The sequence below is a fragment of the Babylonia areolata genome, chromosome 6 (assembly GCF_041734735.1).
Source record: "Babylonia areolata isolate BAREFJ2019XMU chromosome 6, ASM4173473v1, whole genome shotgun sequence".
NCBI classification, from domain to species: domain Eukaryota; kingdom Metazoa; phylum Mollusca; class Gastropoda; order Neogastropoda; family Buccinidae; genus Babylonia; species Babylonia areolata.
This window is the reverse complement of record NC_134881.1, coordinates 45,813,961-45,831,460: the sequence shown is the minus strand read 5'-3', so window position 1 is coordinate 45,831,460 and position 17,500 is coordinate 45,813,961. Positions and strand designations below refer to the sequence as shown.

At 44.1% G+C, this 17,500-nt stretch overlaps 1 protein-coding gene across 1 annotated transcript in view; it reads right to left on the bottom strand.

Annotated features, from left to right (window-relative positions):
- LOC143283422 (uncharacterized) overlaps nucleotides 1–17,500 on the bottom strand; it is a 33,826-nt gene that overhangs the window by 12,371 nt on the left and 3,955 nt on the right. The window contains exons 2-7 of the mRNA XM_076589660.1: nucleotides 13,852–13,991; nucleotides 12,788–13,013; nucleotides 9,037–9,251; nucleotides 6,689–6,860; nucleotides 1,909–1,998; nucleotides 12–47 (exon numbers count right to left, since the gene is read on the bottom strand). Coding sequence (XP_076445775.1) covers nucleotides 12–47; nucleotides 1,909–1,998; nucleotides 6,689–6,860; nucleotides 9,037–9,251; nucleotides 12,788–13,013; nucleotides 13,852–13,991 — 879 coding nt within the window. The remainder of the gene's footprint in view (nucleotides 1–11; nucleotides 48–1,908; nucleotides 1,999–6,688; nucleotides 6,861–9,036; nucleotides 9,252–12,787; nucleotides 13,014–13,851; nucleotides 13,992–17,500) is intronic.

Sequence of the window (17,500 nt, the reverse complement as noted above, 5' to 3'; positions counted from 1 at the left end):
AAGAAACTGACCTTCATTGTCACTTGTTTGACCTTTAGCTTGGGTACCTGCAAAACAGACATATTTTTCTGTGTTGGCAGAGAACAAGCCTGCGACACAGGGTCGTATCTAAATATCGATCTGGTTGAGCCTGAAAAGAAAATGAACAACCTGGAACCGTTTGGTTCAAGTGTCACAGAACAAGGGGCAATACATGGCCACTGCTGGGGACGGCTGTTGAAGGGAACTGAGGATTTCTGTACCCAACTTAAATGTATATTCTTCGTGCTCAAAACAGACAACTGTTATTACTGCTCCTGCTTCTTCTTCTTCTGCGTTCACTCGTATGCACACGAGTGGGCTTTTACGTGTATGACCGTTCTTTACCCTGCCATGTAGGCAGCCATACTCCGTTTTCGGGGGTGTGCATGCTGGGTATGTTCTTGTTTCCATAACCCACCGAACGCTGACATGGATTACAGGATCTTTAACGTGCGAATTTGATCTTCTGCTTGCATATACACACGAAGGGGGTTCAGGCACTAGCAGGTCTGCACATATGGTTGACCTGCGAGATCGTAAAAATCTCCACCCTTTACCCACCAGGCGCCGTCACCGTGATTCGAACCCGGGACCCTCAGATTGACAGTCTAACGCTTTAACCACTCGGCTATTGCCACCCGTCACTGCTCCTGCTATCTTTGTCTTTACCAGGAAGGTGGCAGAATGGTTGAGGCTCTCATCTGCCAATAATTATAGAGTGCGTGAAGGTCTGGGTTCCGGAATCCCGCTCTCGCCCTTTCTCCCAACTTTGACTGGAAAATCAAACTGAGCGTCTAGTCCTTCCGATGAGACGATAGACCGAGGTCCCATGTGCAGCAATGGCAACAAAAGTGGTATCCTCTGGCAAAATGCAGTCGAAGAAATTCAGTCTGACAGGTACACAAATAATGTTTATACATCCATGCACTCAAGGCCTGACGAAGCGCGTTGGGTTATTTTCCTGTCCGGCATCTGCCGGAGCTGATGGTGGTGAAGCGCAAATGGATTTGTAGATGGAAACTGCTTTCAAAACAGTTCAGTTCGGTCCCTAAAGGAGGCGGCACCGCATACAGACAAATCCATATACGCTACATCACATCTGCTAAGCAGATGCCTGACCAGCAGCGTAACCAAACACGCGTTCAGGCGCTCTTGAGGGAAAATAAAATGAAATGAAATAAGGTAAAATAGAACTGAAATACACAGGTGAATAAACAGAATAAGCAAATGAAAATAGAATAAATAGGTAAATAGATAAATGGATCCTTAAATAGAATAGAAAATAAGAAATAACAATGATAATGATAATACGAATATGAAAAACATTGATCATATTTTTAAAATATCATAGATAAACAAAATCACATATGCACTTGCACCAACAAATATGCACTCACAGATATGGAAGCACAAATAAATTCACCCAACAATACACATAAAAGTTAACAAGCCCTGGCGCATGAACTCCCGCCGACGCGCGCGCGCGCACACACACACACACACACACACACACACACACGCAGAGTAATGCTGTCTGCTCTCTCTCTCTCTCTCCCCTCGCCCCCCCCCCTCCACCCTCTCTCTCCCTCTCTCTCTCTCTCTCTCTGTCTCTCGCTCTCTGTCTCGCATTCTGTCTCTCTTTCATCTCCCTCTCTCTCTCTCTGTCAGTCTCTCGCTCTGTCTCTCTCGCTCTCTGTCTGTCTGTCTGCCTCTGTCTCGCTCTCTCTCTCTTTTATCTCCACCTCTCTCTCTCGCTCTCTGTCTCTCTCTCCCCCCTCTCTCCACCCTTCTCTGTCTCTATCTCTGTCTCTGTCTATGTGTCTCTGTGCCTCTGTGTCTCTGTGCCTCTGTGTCTCTGTCTGTCTGTCTGTCTCTCTCTCTCTGTACCATTCACGTTGTCACTCTCCTCCTCATCGTGAGGAATGGGGACATAGCCTTGCAGAGCGCAGGTCAGCCTGATGTCCTCCATCTCGTTCGCTGCACGGCACACACACACACACACACACACACACACACACACACACACACACACACACACACATTTCATTAAATTTTGAAATAAGTGTTCACAGGTTTTATGATGACGCAGAAGTTGTTTTTACATGCAATTGATATCACCCGGCCCCACTACTATCACTTGGTTCGATCTTATATATATATATATATATATATATATATATATATATATAGAGAGAGAGAGAGAGAGAGAGAGAGAGAGAGAGAGATTCTGATGCACCGACACAAAGATCAGTTGCATGTACTCCAGAATAAACTAAATAAGATGCTAATGCAAGCAGGGGAAAAACAACAACAACAGAAAGATGGTTAAATCTTCAAAACGTTTCTGTTGTGATTCATAATTGTCTTCCTCTGCACACACGCACAAAAAAACAGAAGAAATGATGGAGATTAAAATTGGAGAAATATAGAATGGAGAATGGATGAATAAAGAAGGGTAAACGAAACGAAACGATAAAGATAAATGAATAAACGACTGAGAGAGACGGAGAGAGAGAGAGAGAGAGAGGGAATGCGACATGCAAACCCAGTCCGGACATTCAGTGTTGTCACGAAGATATTAACAACCAAAGTGACAAAGACACGACACCCAGAGTTTCGAAGATACCAACTATATGACGAGGACACCAACACTCAAAGTTATTAGGACATCAACATTCAGAGTTATTAGGATGTTTACACTGAAAGTGAGAAGGACACTTACACTCAAAATATCCAGAATACTGACACTCAAAGTCACGAGGGCACGAGAAACGATGATACTAACACTCAAAGTCACGAGGATACGTACACTCAAATGACGAAGATACTAACACTCAAAGTTATAGGACACCAACACTCAAAGCTACTAGGACACTAACACTCAAAGTTAGTAGGACACCAACACTCAAAGCTACTAGGACACTAGCACTCAAAGTAGGACACCAACACTCAAAGCTACTAGGACACTAACACTCAAAGTGACGAAGATACTAACACTCAAAGTTACTAGGACACTAACACTCAAGGTGACGAAGATACTCTCACTCAAAGTTGATAGGACACTAACACTCAAAGTGACGAAGATACTCTCACTCAAAGTTGATAGGACACTAACACTCAAAGTAACGAAGATACTAACATTCAAAGTTAATAGGACAACAACACTCAAAGTTACTAAGACACTAACACTCAAAGTGACAAGGATACTGACACTCAAAGTCACGAGGACACTAACACTGAAAGTGACAAGGATACTGACACTAAGTCACGAGGACACTAACACTCAAAGTGACAAGGATACTGACACTCAAAGTCACGAGGACACTAACACTGAAAGTGACAAGGATACTGACACTAAGTTACGAGGACACTAACACTGAAAGTGACGAGGACACTAACACTCAAAGAAACGATGATACTAACACTCAAAGTCACGAGGATACGTACACCCAAATGACGCAGATACTAACACTCAAAGTTATAGGACACCAACACTCAAAGTTACTAGGACACTAATACTAAAAGTGACGAAGATACTAACACTCAAAGTTGGTAGGACACCAACACTCAAAGTCAGTAGGACACTAACACTCAAAGTGACGAAGATACTAACACTCAAAGTCAGTAGGACACCAACACTCAAAGTTACTAGGACACTAACACTCAAAGTGTTAAGATACTAACACTCAAAGTTACTAGGACACTAACAGTCAAAGTGACGAAGATACTAACATTTAAAGTTAATAGGACACCAACACTCAAAGTTACTAGCACACTAACACTCAAAGTGACGAAGATACTAATACTCAAAGTTGATAGGACATTAACACTCAAAGTGACGAAGATACTAACATTCAAAGTTACTAGGACAGCAACACTCAAAGTTACTAGGACACTAACACTCAAAGTGACGAAGATACTAACACTCAAAGTTAGTAAGACACCAACACTCAAAGTTACTAGGACACTAACACTCAAAGTGATGAAGATACTAACACTCAAAGTTGCTAGGACACTAACACTCAAAGTGATGAAGATACTAACACTCAAATTTAATAGGACACCAACACTCAAAGTTACTAGGACACTAACACTCAAAGTGATGAAGATACTAACACTCAAATTTAATAGGACACCAACACTCAAAGTTACTAGGACACTAACACTCAAAGTGACGAAGATACTAACACTCAAAGTTGATAGGACAATAACATTCAAAGTTACTATTAAACCAAAGTGACGAAAATACTAACACTCAAAGTTAATAGGACACTAACACTCAAAGTGACGAAGATACTAACACTCAAAGTTACGAGGATACTAACACTAAAAAAACGAGGATACTTACACTCAAAATGACGAAGATACTAACACTCAAAGTTACAAGGACATTAACACCTAAATCTTCTAGGACACTAACACCCAAATTTATACTAACACCCAAAGTTACAAGGACACTAACACCCTAAGTTTATACTAACACCCAAAGTTACAAGGACACTAACACCTGAAGTTACTTGGACACTACACCCAAAGTTTATACTAACACCCAAAGTTACAAGGACACTAACACCCAAAGTTTATACTAACACCCAAAGTTACAAGGACACTAACACCTAAAGTTACTTGGACACTAACACCTAAAGTTGTTGGGATATTAACACCAAAGTTACAAGGACACTAACACCTAAAGTTACAAGGACCCTAACACCTAAAGTTACAAGGACCCTAACACCTAAAGTTACTTGGACACTAACACCTAAAGTTACAAGGACACTAACACCTAAAGTTACTAGGACACTAACACCAAAAGTTACAAGGACACTAACACCTAAAGTTACAAGGACACTAACACCTAAAGTTACTTGGACACTAACACCTAAAGTTACAAGGACACTAACACCTAAATTTACAAGGACACTAACACCCAAAGTTACAAGGACACTAATACCCAAAGTTACAAGGACACTAACACCTAAAGTTACAAGGACACTAACACCTAAAGTTACAAGGACACTAACAAGGACACTAACACCAAAAGTTACAAGGACACTAACACCTAAAGTTACAAGGACACTAACACCTAAAGTTACTTGGACACTAACACCTAAAGTTACAAGGACACTAACACCTAAATTTACAAGGACACTAACACCCAAAGTTACAAGGACACTAATACCCAAAGTTACAAGGACACTAACACCTAAAGTTACAAGGACACTAACACCTAAAGTTACAAGGACACTAACACCCAAAGTTGTTGGGATATTAACACCCAAAGTTGTTAGGATATTAACACCCAAAGTTACTTGGACACTAACACCCAAAGTTGTTGGGATATTAACACCAAAATTACAAGGACACTAACACCTAAAGTTACTTGGACACTAACACCCAAAGTTACAAGGACACTAACACCCAAAGTTACTTGGACACTAACACCCAAAGTTACAAGGACACTAACTCCTAAAGTTACTTGGACACTAACACCTAAAGTTACAAGGACACTAACACCTAAAGTTACTTGGACACTAACACCCAAAGTTGTTGGGATATTAACACCAAAGCTACAAGGACACTAACACCCAAAGCTACAAGGACACTAACACCTAAAGTTACTTGGACACTAACACCTAAAGTTACAAGGACACCAACACCTAAAGTTACCTGGACACTAACACCTAAAGTTACTTGGACACTAACACCTAGAGTTACAAGGACACTAACACCTAAAGTTACAAGGACACTAACACCCAAAGTTGTTAGGATACTAACACCCAAAGTTGTTAGAAGATACTAACACCCAAAGTTGTTAGAAGATACTAACACCCAAAGTTGTTAGGATATTAACACCCAAAGTTGTTAGAGGATACTAACACCCAAAGTTGTTAGAAGATACTAACACCCAAAGTTGTTAGGATATTAACACCCAAAGTTGTTAGAGGATGCTAACACCCAAAGTTATTGGGGTTCTAACACCCACAGGAGTGTTGGCCTTGTGGCAACGCGTCCGCCAAGAAAGCGAGAAAATCTGAGCGCGCAGGTTCGAATCCAGCTCCAGTATTTTCTCCCCCTCCACTAGACCTTGAGTGGTGCTCTGGACGCCAGTCATTCGGATGAGACGATAAACCGAGGTCCTGTGTGTAGCATGCACGGAAGAGAACCCACGGCAACAAATGGGTTGTCCCTGGCAAATTCTGTAGAAAAATGCACTCAGGAAAACAAATACACTGGAAGGCGACAAAGAAATTACGCTTTCACTGTAGGGACACGCCTTCCTTGGGGACAGCAGCCCAAATTTCACACAGAAATCTTTTATGATATGAAGTGATACGATACAATACAATATAATATAAAGTGATACAATACAATACAACACAATATATTACAATACAATACAATGCAACACACAGTACAATACAATGCAGTACAGAACAATACAATACAGTGCAATACAATACAAAACAACACAATACAGCACAACACAGTACAGTACAACACTATACAGTACAGTACGACACAACATAATAGTGTACAGTACAGTACAGTATAGTACAGTACAGTACAACACAGCACTGCACAGCACAGCACAGCACAGCACGGCACAGCACAGCACAGCACAGAACAGTACAAAGGTCCACAGTGAGGGAGGGAGGAGGCCACCCACATTCAAAGCCGATCCAGACGATCTCGGGCAGTTTCTTGTGCAGCACCAGGTCCACAGTGGCCACATTGCTGTGGTTCAGCAGAGCCACAAAGGGGAACGCCTGTCGGGGGTCACGGCTGGACTCGCAGTCCAGGTGACGCGTCACAGACCCGGACTTGAGCGTGACGTCAGCCTGAGGCGTGACGTGCCAAGGCGCCCCGGAGTGACGTCATGAAACACAAGCAACGGCGGGGGATGGTGACGGGGGCCATCGCGGGGCGTGTTGCGTCACTGGTGTGGGTATGATCTTTCTGTCTGTCTGTCTGTCTGTTTGTCTGTCCGTTGCTCTCTCTGCCTGTCAGTTTCTCTGTGTCCTCTGTCTCTCCTCTCTCTCTCATCACACTCTTTCCACCCCCCACCCCCCTCTCTCTCTCTCTCACGTAACATACACAAGTCAGGATAGGAGAAATTGCAATATCTAAAGTAAGACTTTGCATTAACCGCTTCGTTTGTGTGTGTGTGTGTGTGTGTGTGTGTGTGTGTGTGTGTTGTTGTTGTTGTTTGTTTGTTTGTTTGGTTTGTTTGGGTTTTTTTTTGTTTTTGTTTTTTTTTGCTGCTGTTGCTTTACACTCTGTGCGATGAGTGATTGCTAGTGCCTTTGTGATGGGCATGACGTACTTCACCGACCCTCCCCCCCCCTCTCTCTCTCTTTCTCTGTGTGTGTGTATGTGTGTGTGTGTGTGTGTGGAGAGAGAGAGAGAGAGAGAGAGAGTCTGTTGATGAGAGACTCGTGAGGAAGAAGTTTGCACAAAGTGAAAACAAAATCCATTACTTACTAATCATACTCGGAATCTAAGAACAAAAACGTCGCCGGAGTCTTAACAAGAAGTATGATATTGTATGCGTTCAGTAGGGACACAGTAAAAAAGGATAATGAAGAGAGAGGGAGAGACACAGACACAGACAGAGAGAGCACAATACAAACACGAACACATGTTGTAGTTTGGGCGAAGAGGCCCTTACCATAGGGGTTGAAGATAAGATTTAGCAAGCGCTCAGATATTCAAACAACACTGTTCATCACGAAACGAACCTGTTGAGCAATTTAGCATGAACACACATTTGGAAAGGCACACAACCGTGTCATCAACAACATCATCATCTTGTTCTGCAGAGTCAATGGGGGCAGCACAGAAAAAAAATGATCACAGGATTCCTTCAGGTCCGTCGACTGCGTGTGACACTCTGGGTCTCTACCAATAGTTTTCCATGCCGCCATCAACTTGAAATAAAGGCAGACGGGCGCAATAGCCGAGTGGTTAAAGCGTTGGACTTTCAATCTGAGGGTCCCGGGTTCGAATCTCGGTAACGGCGCCTGGTGGGTAAAGGGTGGAGATTTTTCCGATCTCCCAGGTCAACATATGTGCAGACCTGCTTGTGCCTGAACCCTCTTCTTGTGGTATACGCAAGCAGAAGATCAAATACGCGCGTTAAAGATCCTGTAATCCAAGTCAGCGTTCGGTGGGGTTATGGAAACAAGAACATGCCCAGCATGCACACTCCCGAAAACGGAGTATGGCTGCCTACATGGCGGAGTAAAAACCGTCATACACGTAAAAGCCCACTCGTGTACATACGAGTGAACGTGGGAGCTGCAGCCCACGAACGCAGAAGAAGAAGAAGAAATAAAGGCATAACCTCGTGAAGAGAAAGCGAGATAGATAGAGAGAGAGGGGGAAGGGGTGGAAGAGGAGGGGAGAGAGAGAAGGAGAGAGAGGGAGGGATAAAGAGAGGGGGAGACACGGACATCTTTTTATTCAATAAAGGCCATGGCCCCTCATGAAGGGGATGTAGCGAACACACATTACAACAAGAAAAGGAGGGAGAAGATAGAAGAGATAGAGAGGAGAGAGAGGAAGTAAAAGACACATAGAGAGAGCGAAAGATTGATAGAGAGAGTGACATAGAAGAAAAGACGCTTTGACGATTTGATCTTTTACTGTCATTGACTGTACAGTCCTTGTGATAGGGGGTTGCAAATACATTTTCTTCAAAAGAAATAAGATCAAACAAACAAAAGGTATATTAATGTTCTCAACACATGCACAATTAACGCAAATGCAGAAAATTAGACCAACATCAAACAGCTAGCTGACAACATCTGTCAGCTCTACTATCCATTATGAATTAACTTTCTTACATGCACATACACACATTCGTGCGTATGCATCAAATTATCAACCAGCGACATACCCTACAATAGCTTTTTTTCTCAGAGTGAATAATAACAGTCGCAGCGTAATGTTGTACTTTTTTTCATGTAGAGAGGAAACAGGGAGAGAGAGAGTGAAACTTTAAGCAACCTTCACCTTGGAGCAGGGAGCCTCTCTGAGCATGTTGAGCCTCATGTCCACCACGAAGACGGCGATGGTGTTGGTGGTCGGCCACCGCACGCTCTCCGCCGTGCACCTGCACACAGCGCCCCCTCGCGGGTTCCTCCAGCGACCTGTGTCCAGCATGGTGAAGAGGGTGCGGCCCTGCACCTGGGTCTCCTTCACTGTGCATGTGTCCACTATGGCCTCCTCTGGAACCAGCAGGTGCGTGTGTGTGTGTGTGTGTGTGTGTGTGTGTGTGTGTGTGTGTTTGTATGTGTGTGTGTTGTGTGTGTGTGTGTGTGTGTGTGTGTGTGTGTGTGTTGTGTTGTGTTGTGTGTGTGTGTGTTGTGCGTGTGTGTGTGTGTGTGTGTGTGTGTGTGTGTGTGTGTGTGTGTGTGTACATGTTTTGTGTTGTGTATGTGTGTGTGTGTATGCATGTGTGTGTGTTTGTGTGTGTGTGTGTGTTTGTGTGTGTGTTGTGTGCGTGCGTGCGTGCGTGCGCGCACGTTTCTAAAGCCTGAATGACTGACACAGGTAATGAATGATGAGCGCCTAAATGCAGCTCTCAGTCGGCTGCACCCAGGAAAGCAGCCTGTTATGGAACCGACTCCGTGTATGCCCACATGGCGGGGTAAATAAACAAAATGGTCATACACGTAAAATGTTACATGTTTGTGCGAGTATATGTGTGTGTGTGTGATTGAAACCTGACTGTATAACACAGGATAACGAATAATGAGCGTTGAATCGCAGCTGTCAGTCAGCTCTTCCCAGGCAGGCAGCCTGTTGTGAAAATGATTCCGTGTTTGTAACGCGCTCAGAGCTTGGTCTCCGACCGAGGAAAGTGGCTATGGCAGCATCGGTACTGATCAAAGGACGAGTGAACTGACCTGGTCAACACACTCAGGGGTGGAAGGGGGAGGCCCAGTGGTGATGCACCCGACAAGAAGCCAGTGTTCCCATGGGTTCAAGCCCCATATACGGACCGGAATTTTTACTGCTCCCTCCGCTAGACCTTGAGTGGTGGTCTGAGTGCTAGTTTTCGGATGAGACGATAAATCGAGGTCCCGTGTGAAGCATGCACGGAAAAAAGAACCCATGGTAACAAAATTCAAATTATGTAGGGAAATCTACTTTGACAGTAAGGCATCAAAGAAGAAAAAATAAATCATCATTAACTGTAAGGTGACTGACCGCTGATGCAGACATAGTCCGTGAATTCATTACAATCATCATTAACTGTAAGGTGACTGACCGCTGATGCAGACATTGTCCGTGAATTCATTACAATCATCATTAACTGTAAGAGGACTGGCCGCTGATGCAAACATAGTCCGTGAATTCATTACAATCATCATTAACTGTAAGAGGACTTACCGCTGATGCAGACATAGTCCGTGAATTCATTACAATCATCATTAACTGTAAGATGACTGACCGCTGATGCAGACATTGTCCGTGAATTCATTACAATCATCATTACCTGTAAGAGGACTGACCGCTGATGCAGACATTGTCCGTGAATTCATTACAATCATCATTAACTGTAAGAGGACTGACCGCTGATGCAGACATTGTCCGTGAATTCATTACACTCATCATTAACTGTAAGAGGACTGACCGCTGATGCAGACATTGTCCGTGAATTCATTACAATCATCATTAACTGTAAGAGGACTGACCGCTGATGCAGACAGAGTCCATGAATTATAATAATGATAATAATAATAATAATAATAACAACAACTCCAATAATAATAATAATGATGATAATAATAATAATAATATTGTACATTTATATACCGCGCTTTACATGAAAGTAAAATATTACAAGTTACATCAATCATTCATGACCAATCTTTCGAAAAAAAACCTCCCCCCTCCCGACAAACACACACTCTCCCTTTCCCACTCTTCATACATCCAAAGCGAGCTGACATGGGTGGTGTTGGAGAACAAGGAAGCTGAAAGTGCTTATAGATAGGTTGGTTTTAAAAAGATGAGTTTTTAGCGATGAGCGAAAAGCAGAAATAGAATCAGATGCATGGATATGATGAGGAAGGTTATTCCAGATGTGATGAGTAGCAAAGAAGAAAGAACGTTCACCACAAGTTCTTTTTTGACACGAGTAAGTTTCAAAAGGCAACAGTCAAAGGAAGAGCGGAGATTTCTTGCGGGAGTGTAAACACTGATAAGGTCAGAAAGATATGTAGGTCCTGCGGAGTGGAAAGCAGATTAGCAGAGACACGCAACTTTGTATTTGATTCTCGCTTCAATGGGGAGCCAATGTAGAGTGCGGAGGTGAGGAGAAATGTGATCACTACGTGGGACTCTGAGAGTCAGACGGGCAGCATTGTTTTAAGTTTTTGAACTCGCTGAAGAATATTATGTGGACAGCCTTTGAGAAGAGAATTACAGTAGTTGATTCGTGACAGCACAAAAGCAGAAATAAGAGTTTTAGTAGTTTCAACAGCAAGGTACTGACGGATAGAGTTGATGCGACGAAGTTCGCAATTGACTATGTGGATCAGATTTACTACCTGAGCGTGCATGCTGAGGTTTGAGTTTAGAATGTCTCCAAGGTTCCTTGCTGATTTAGAAAACTGAACTGTGAAATCATTACAATCATCATTAACTGTACGGTGATTGACCGCTGTTGCAGACGTAGTCCATGAATTCATTACAATCATCATTAATTGTAAGAGGACTGACCGCTGATGCAGACATAGTCCATGAATTCATTACAATCATCATTAACCTCACTGGACTGACCGCTGATGCAGACATAGTCCATGAATTCATTACAATCATCATTAACTGTAAGATAACTGACGGCTGATGCAGACATAGTCCATGAATTCATTACAATCATCATTAACTGTAAGAGGACTGACCGCTGATGCAGACATAGTCCATGAATTCATTACAATCATCATTAACTGTAAGATAACTGACGGCTGATGCAGACATAGTCCATGAATTCATTACAATCATCATTAAGTGTAAGAGGACTGACCGCTGATGCAGACATAGTCCATGAATTCATTACAATCATCATTAACTGTAAGATGACTGACCGCTGATGCAGACATAGTCCATGAATTAATTACAATCATCATTAACTGTAAGATGACTGACGGCTGATGCAGACATAGTCCATGAATTCATTACAATCATCATTAACTGTAAGATGACTGACCGCTGATGCAGACATAGTCCATGAATTCATTACAATCATCATGAACTGTAAGATAACTGTCCGCTGATGCAGACATAGTCCATGAATTCATTACAATCATCATGAACTGTAAGATAACTGTCCACTGATGCAGACATAGTCCATGAATTCATTACTATCATCATGAACTGTAAGATGACTGACCGCTTATGCAGACATAGACCATTAAATCATTACTATCATCATTAACCTCACAGGACTGACGGCTGATGCAGACATAGTCCGTGAATTCATTACAATCATCATTAACTGTAAGATGACTGACCGCTGATGCAGACATTGTCCGTGAATTCATTACAATCATCATTAAGTGTAAGAGGACTGACCGCTGATGCAGACATTGTCCATGAATTCATTACAATCATCATTAAGTGTAAGAGGACTGACCGCTGATGCAGACATAGTCCATGAATTCATTACTATCATGCTTAACCTAAGATAACTGACCGCTTATGCAGACATAGTCCATGAATTCATCACAATCATCATGAACCTCACAAGACTGACCGCTGATGCAGACATAGTCCAGGACGGTGTGGCTGACCGTGTCCTCAGGCCGGAAGAACGGACAGGCCACTGACTCCTCCTCCGTCCGCTCCGTCTTCACCGCGCATGCGCGCATACCCGAGCAGTTCCGGTGCACGGCCTCAAGGTGGGAGGGGGAGTAACTGAAGACACACTCCTGCACGGATGACTGCTCACAGCACAGGGTCTGCGTGCCGCACGTCTGGGTCTGCACACGGTGCGTGCTGTACGTGTTATGATGGTGAGGTTGGTGATGACGTTGAGGATGATTGTTGTCATGATGCAAATAATTACTGCAGATGCTGTCATGCATTGACCACAGGATCTGTGTCATCGGTCTGGGTCTGAACACGGTACGTGCTACAGATATTAATGATATTGGAATGGTAATGATTATTATTGTCAGGATGTTAATGATAGCTGCAGATGCTGTCATGCATTGATCACAAGAGCTCTGTGTCACACGTGTGGATTTGGATATGGTGGATGTTATGTGAATCATAATGATGATAGAAGTAATGACGATGATGGTAATTGTCATGATGGTGATTATGCAAAGTGAAGATCGATGATAATGATAATAAGACTGATGCGGAGTGAAGATAGACGATAATGATTATAAGAATGATATGGACTGAAGACAGATGATAATGATAAGAATGATGTGGAGTGAAGATAGATAATAATGATAATAAGAGTTATATGGATAACAATGATAATAAGAATGATATCGACTGAAGATAGATGACAATGATAATAAGAATGACGCAGAGTGAAGATAGTATAATAATAATAATGATAATAATATAAATATATGATAAACCTTGCTTGGTGGTCTGAACGCTAATCACTCGGATGAGACGATAAACTGAGTGCAAGAAAGAGAGCACACGGCAACCAAAGGAGTTGTCTCTGGCAAAATTCTGTTGGAAGATCTACTTTGATAGCGAAACAAATACACTTGAAATGTACGCATACAGGCGCGCGCGCGCGCGCGTACACACACACACACACACACACACACACACACGCATGCACGCACTGACCAGGGCACAGGGCCCAGAGGAGCGGGTAGTGACTGAGAAGAGGACCTCCCTGACGGCCAGTCGGTGTCGGGGCGGACAGGACAGGGCCAGCATCCCGCACGGCGTGTTGCACGTGCTCACCTCTTTCTCCTGTACCACGGCTGTCCGGGGGGCAAACACAGGGATGGGGCACTTAGGTGGTGGAGTCCTGTGCGTTGTTTGCAGGTGTAACTGAACAGGGGGTGGGGGAGACAGATACAAACACAGGGAGGGGGTACTTAAGTGGTGGAGTCCTGTGCGTTGTTTGTAGGTGTAACTGAACAGGGGGTGGGGGAGACAGATACAAACACAGTGAGGTGGCACTTTGGTGGTGGAGTCCTGTGCGTTGATTATAGGTGTAACTCAATAGGGGGTAGTGGAGACAGATACAAACACAGTGAGGGCGCACTTAGGTGGTTGAGTCGTGTGCAGTGTTTGCAGGTGAAACTCAACAGGGGGTGGGGCAGACAGATAGGGCACGTGGGGGGTGGAGGTGGGGGGGGGGATGGATGGACATTATTTGCGGGCGGGGGGAGAATTGGGTATTGTCTAGAGGTGTAAAGTTGAATTGAATAGTGGGGTGGTGATGGGAAGGGGGTGGGTGAAAGGGAACGGGATTGAGGAGGTACGTGACGATAGTCGGGTGTGTGTTTGTCGGGGTGAAGTTGAAGAAGTGACTGGGGAGAGTGAGGGGAGAGGGGACAGGCACAACAGACTGTACTCTCCGCCATCTCTGCCTTTTGTCTCTGCCCGTCCATCCGTCAGCCTGTCCGTCTACTATCTCTCTGTGTCAGTTTTCCCTCTGTCTTCCTCTCTCTCTCTCTCTCTCTCTCTTTCTTTGTATGTCTGTCTGTCTCTGTCTGTCTCTGTCTGTTTCTGTCTCTCTGTCTCTGTCTGTCTGTCTGTCTGTCTCTCTCTCTCTTTCTCTCTCAACATAATGCAGAAAAAGATATAAGATCCATAACTCCTTCTTCTTCTGCGTTTGTGGGCTGCAACTCCCACGTTCACTGGTATATACACGAGTGGGCTTTTACGTGCATGACCGTTTTTACCCCGCCATGTAGGCAGCCATACTCCGCTTTCGGGGGTGATCCATAACTCAATCTAGATTGGTAAATAACCAAAAATAGGCTCAGTTGCAAAGTTGGATGGTCGTATGCTTGAATTAATTACTTAGTGTTATGCATGAGTAATATGGAATATGTTGTATTAATGTCGTGGGTGTGAATGTATGAGTGTTTGTGTGTTTATGAATATGTACTTATTTGCTTGTTATTTCCCCTTATTTTTCGTTTTGCTTTTTCTTTTCGTCGTTTGCTAAAATAAGCTGAATAATCCCCCTTGGCACTAGAGCTGTAAAACGCTATTTGCCAATAAAAAATTTGTCATTCTCTCTCTCTCTCTCTCTCTCTCTCTCTCTCTCTCTCTCTCCCACGACCCAGTCATGAAAAGAGAAATCGAGAAAAGTTTTGAATGTTTGAAACGTATTGGCGTAGAACTGAACATGTTCTCAAATTGATGTGCGTTGATGGCGCAGGACTCAATACATTCTCGGTTGCTGTGTGTTGTCGGCATAGATTTGGACACGCACTGGGTTGAAATGCACAGTGAACGAATGACTGTCGTCTCCCCTTGAGCCTGGTGGTCAGCCACGGGCTGTGACTCACCCAGTCAGGTTGTGATCACGTTCAAGACAAGGACCAGGCGTTGTTGGGATCATGTAGTGTTTGTCGTCATTCTAAGAAAAGAAGAAACTTCTTCTTCTTCTTCTTCTTCTGTATGAAGAGTCAGTTGGGCGCCGCACAGAAGAACTGTTCACCGGATTTCTCCAGGTCTGTTGGTTTTGTGTCAAAGCCTTGGTCTCTGCAAATGGTTTTCCTGTCCATTCTGCAGTGTTGTCAGTCTCTCTCTCTCTCTCTCTCTCTCTCTCTCTCTCTCTCTCTGTGAGTTTTCTCAGCTTTTGAGTGACGCTGTTATGCATTTGGAAATGTTAATTCTGTGCATTAAATCATTATTTTGTAGTATTCCTCCATTGTGAGTTCAGGTCAGAACAGGAACCAGGGCCGGGCTGCAATGTGAGTTCAGGTCAGAAGAGGAACCCAGTTTAGGACTGCAATGTGAGTTCAGGTCAGAAGAGGAACCCAGTTTAGGACTGGAATGTGAGTTCAGGTCAGAACAGGGACCCAGTTCAGGACTGCAATGTGAGTTCAGGTCAGAACAGGAACCCAGTTTGGGACTGCAGTGTGAGTTCAGGTCAGAAAAGGAACCCAGTTAAGGACTGCAGTGTGAGTTCAGGTCAGAAAAGGAACCCAGTTAAGGACTGCAGTGTGAGTTCAGGTCAGAACAGGAACTAGGGCCGGGCTGTAATGGTCGACCTTTGTAGCTCGAAGTTTGCCTGGAGTTAAGGCTACATTTACACTAGGCCGGTATCTTAGCTCAACTAGTTGAGCTAAGTTGAGCGTCAACTAACGATATCTCCGCTCAACGTTGGTGAACTAGTTACCGAATTCAGGTTGCCTCAACTCCCTTGCGAATGCAGTTTTTATTTTTTTTAAATAACCCCCGCCTCCCCGCCACGTCACACGCGCAGCAAGCGCTGGGCGCTTTTATACAGCATTTTTACTGGCAACTACCACCAACTGCCAACAACTGTTGCGTTAACTTGTGCTCAACTTGGAAAGTTGACATGTAGTTGGTGTGGGTCTTGGCTCAACTTCCAAGATAGTATAAATAAAGCTCTCGGGGTAGCTATTCAGTCCATCTTGCCTCTTGTCGAAAAGAAAGGGATTTCTCTTCAGAAAATCCAAGACCTGCTCCTTTTGATTCTCGGTGAGCCTTGGCTGCTTGAGGGACTTGCCCTTCTTGTCAGTCTGGGTGGGGGTGGACTCGATCCCCGGGGTGTGCTCTGCAGCATCTCCAGGAGTCGACGGCACATCATCAGGAACAACTGCGGAATCAGGACTCGACATCTTGTTGTTGCAGGGTCGACAGTGAAAAACCCTAGCAGCAGCCAAAGATTTGAATGAAATGCGCGCAAAGATATCGTGTGATGGTCTGGTTTATATACTGTGCGCACACCAACTGTACAAGTTGAGATAAGATGCAGTAACCCACACCAACTAGTTGCCACAACCTCTGTCAACGTCAATCAACTTACATCGTAGTTATCGCGTCCAAAAAACACACACTGCGTGCGTACGAGCGAGGCTTGGCTTGCGAGTCGAGGAATGCCACGCGGTGGAGAAAAAGGTTGCCTCAACTCAGCGCATCTTGTGTAAACGCGCATGTCAACTGGCACCAACGTCGAAGTTGGCGGCCAACTCCATAGGATATTGGGTGGGAGGTGATATCTATTTCAGCTACGGCAACTTGAAGCGCATCTTGATCGGGAAAACCAGATAGGCTGGGTCTAAAAATAAAGGGTCGACAACTGCCACCAACTCACAATATCCTTCCTCATCTAGCTCGGCAACGCTAGCACAACTAGTTGCTGGGAGTTGAGATGCCTAGTGTAAATTAGCCTTAAGAATGCTCCAAAGTGTATGGAATTTGTCCAGAAGTTAGAAACGTTCTTAACGCTGCTAAGTTCGCTCATGCAACCCACCCATGTGAGTTCACGTCAAGGCGGGGA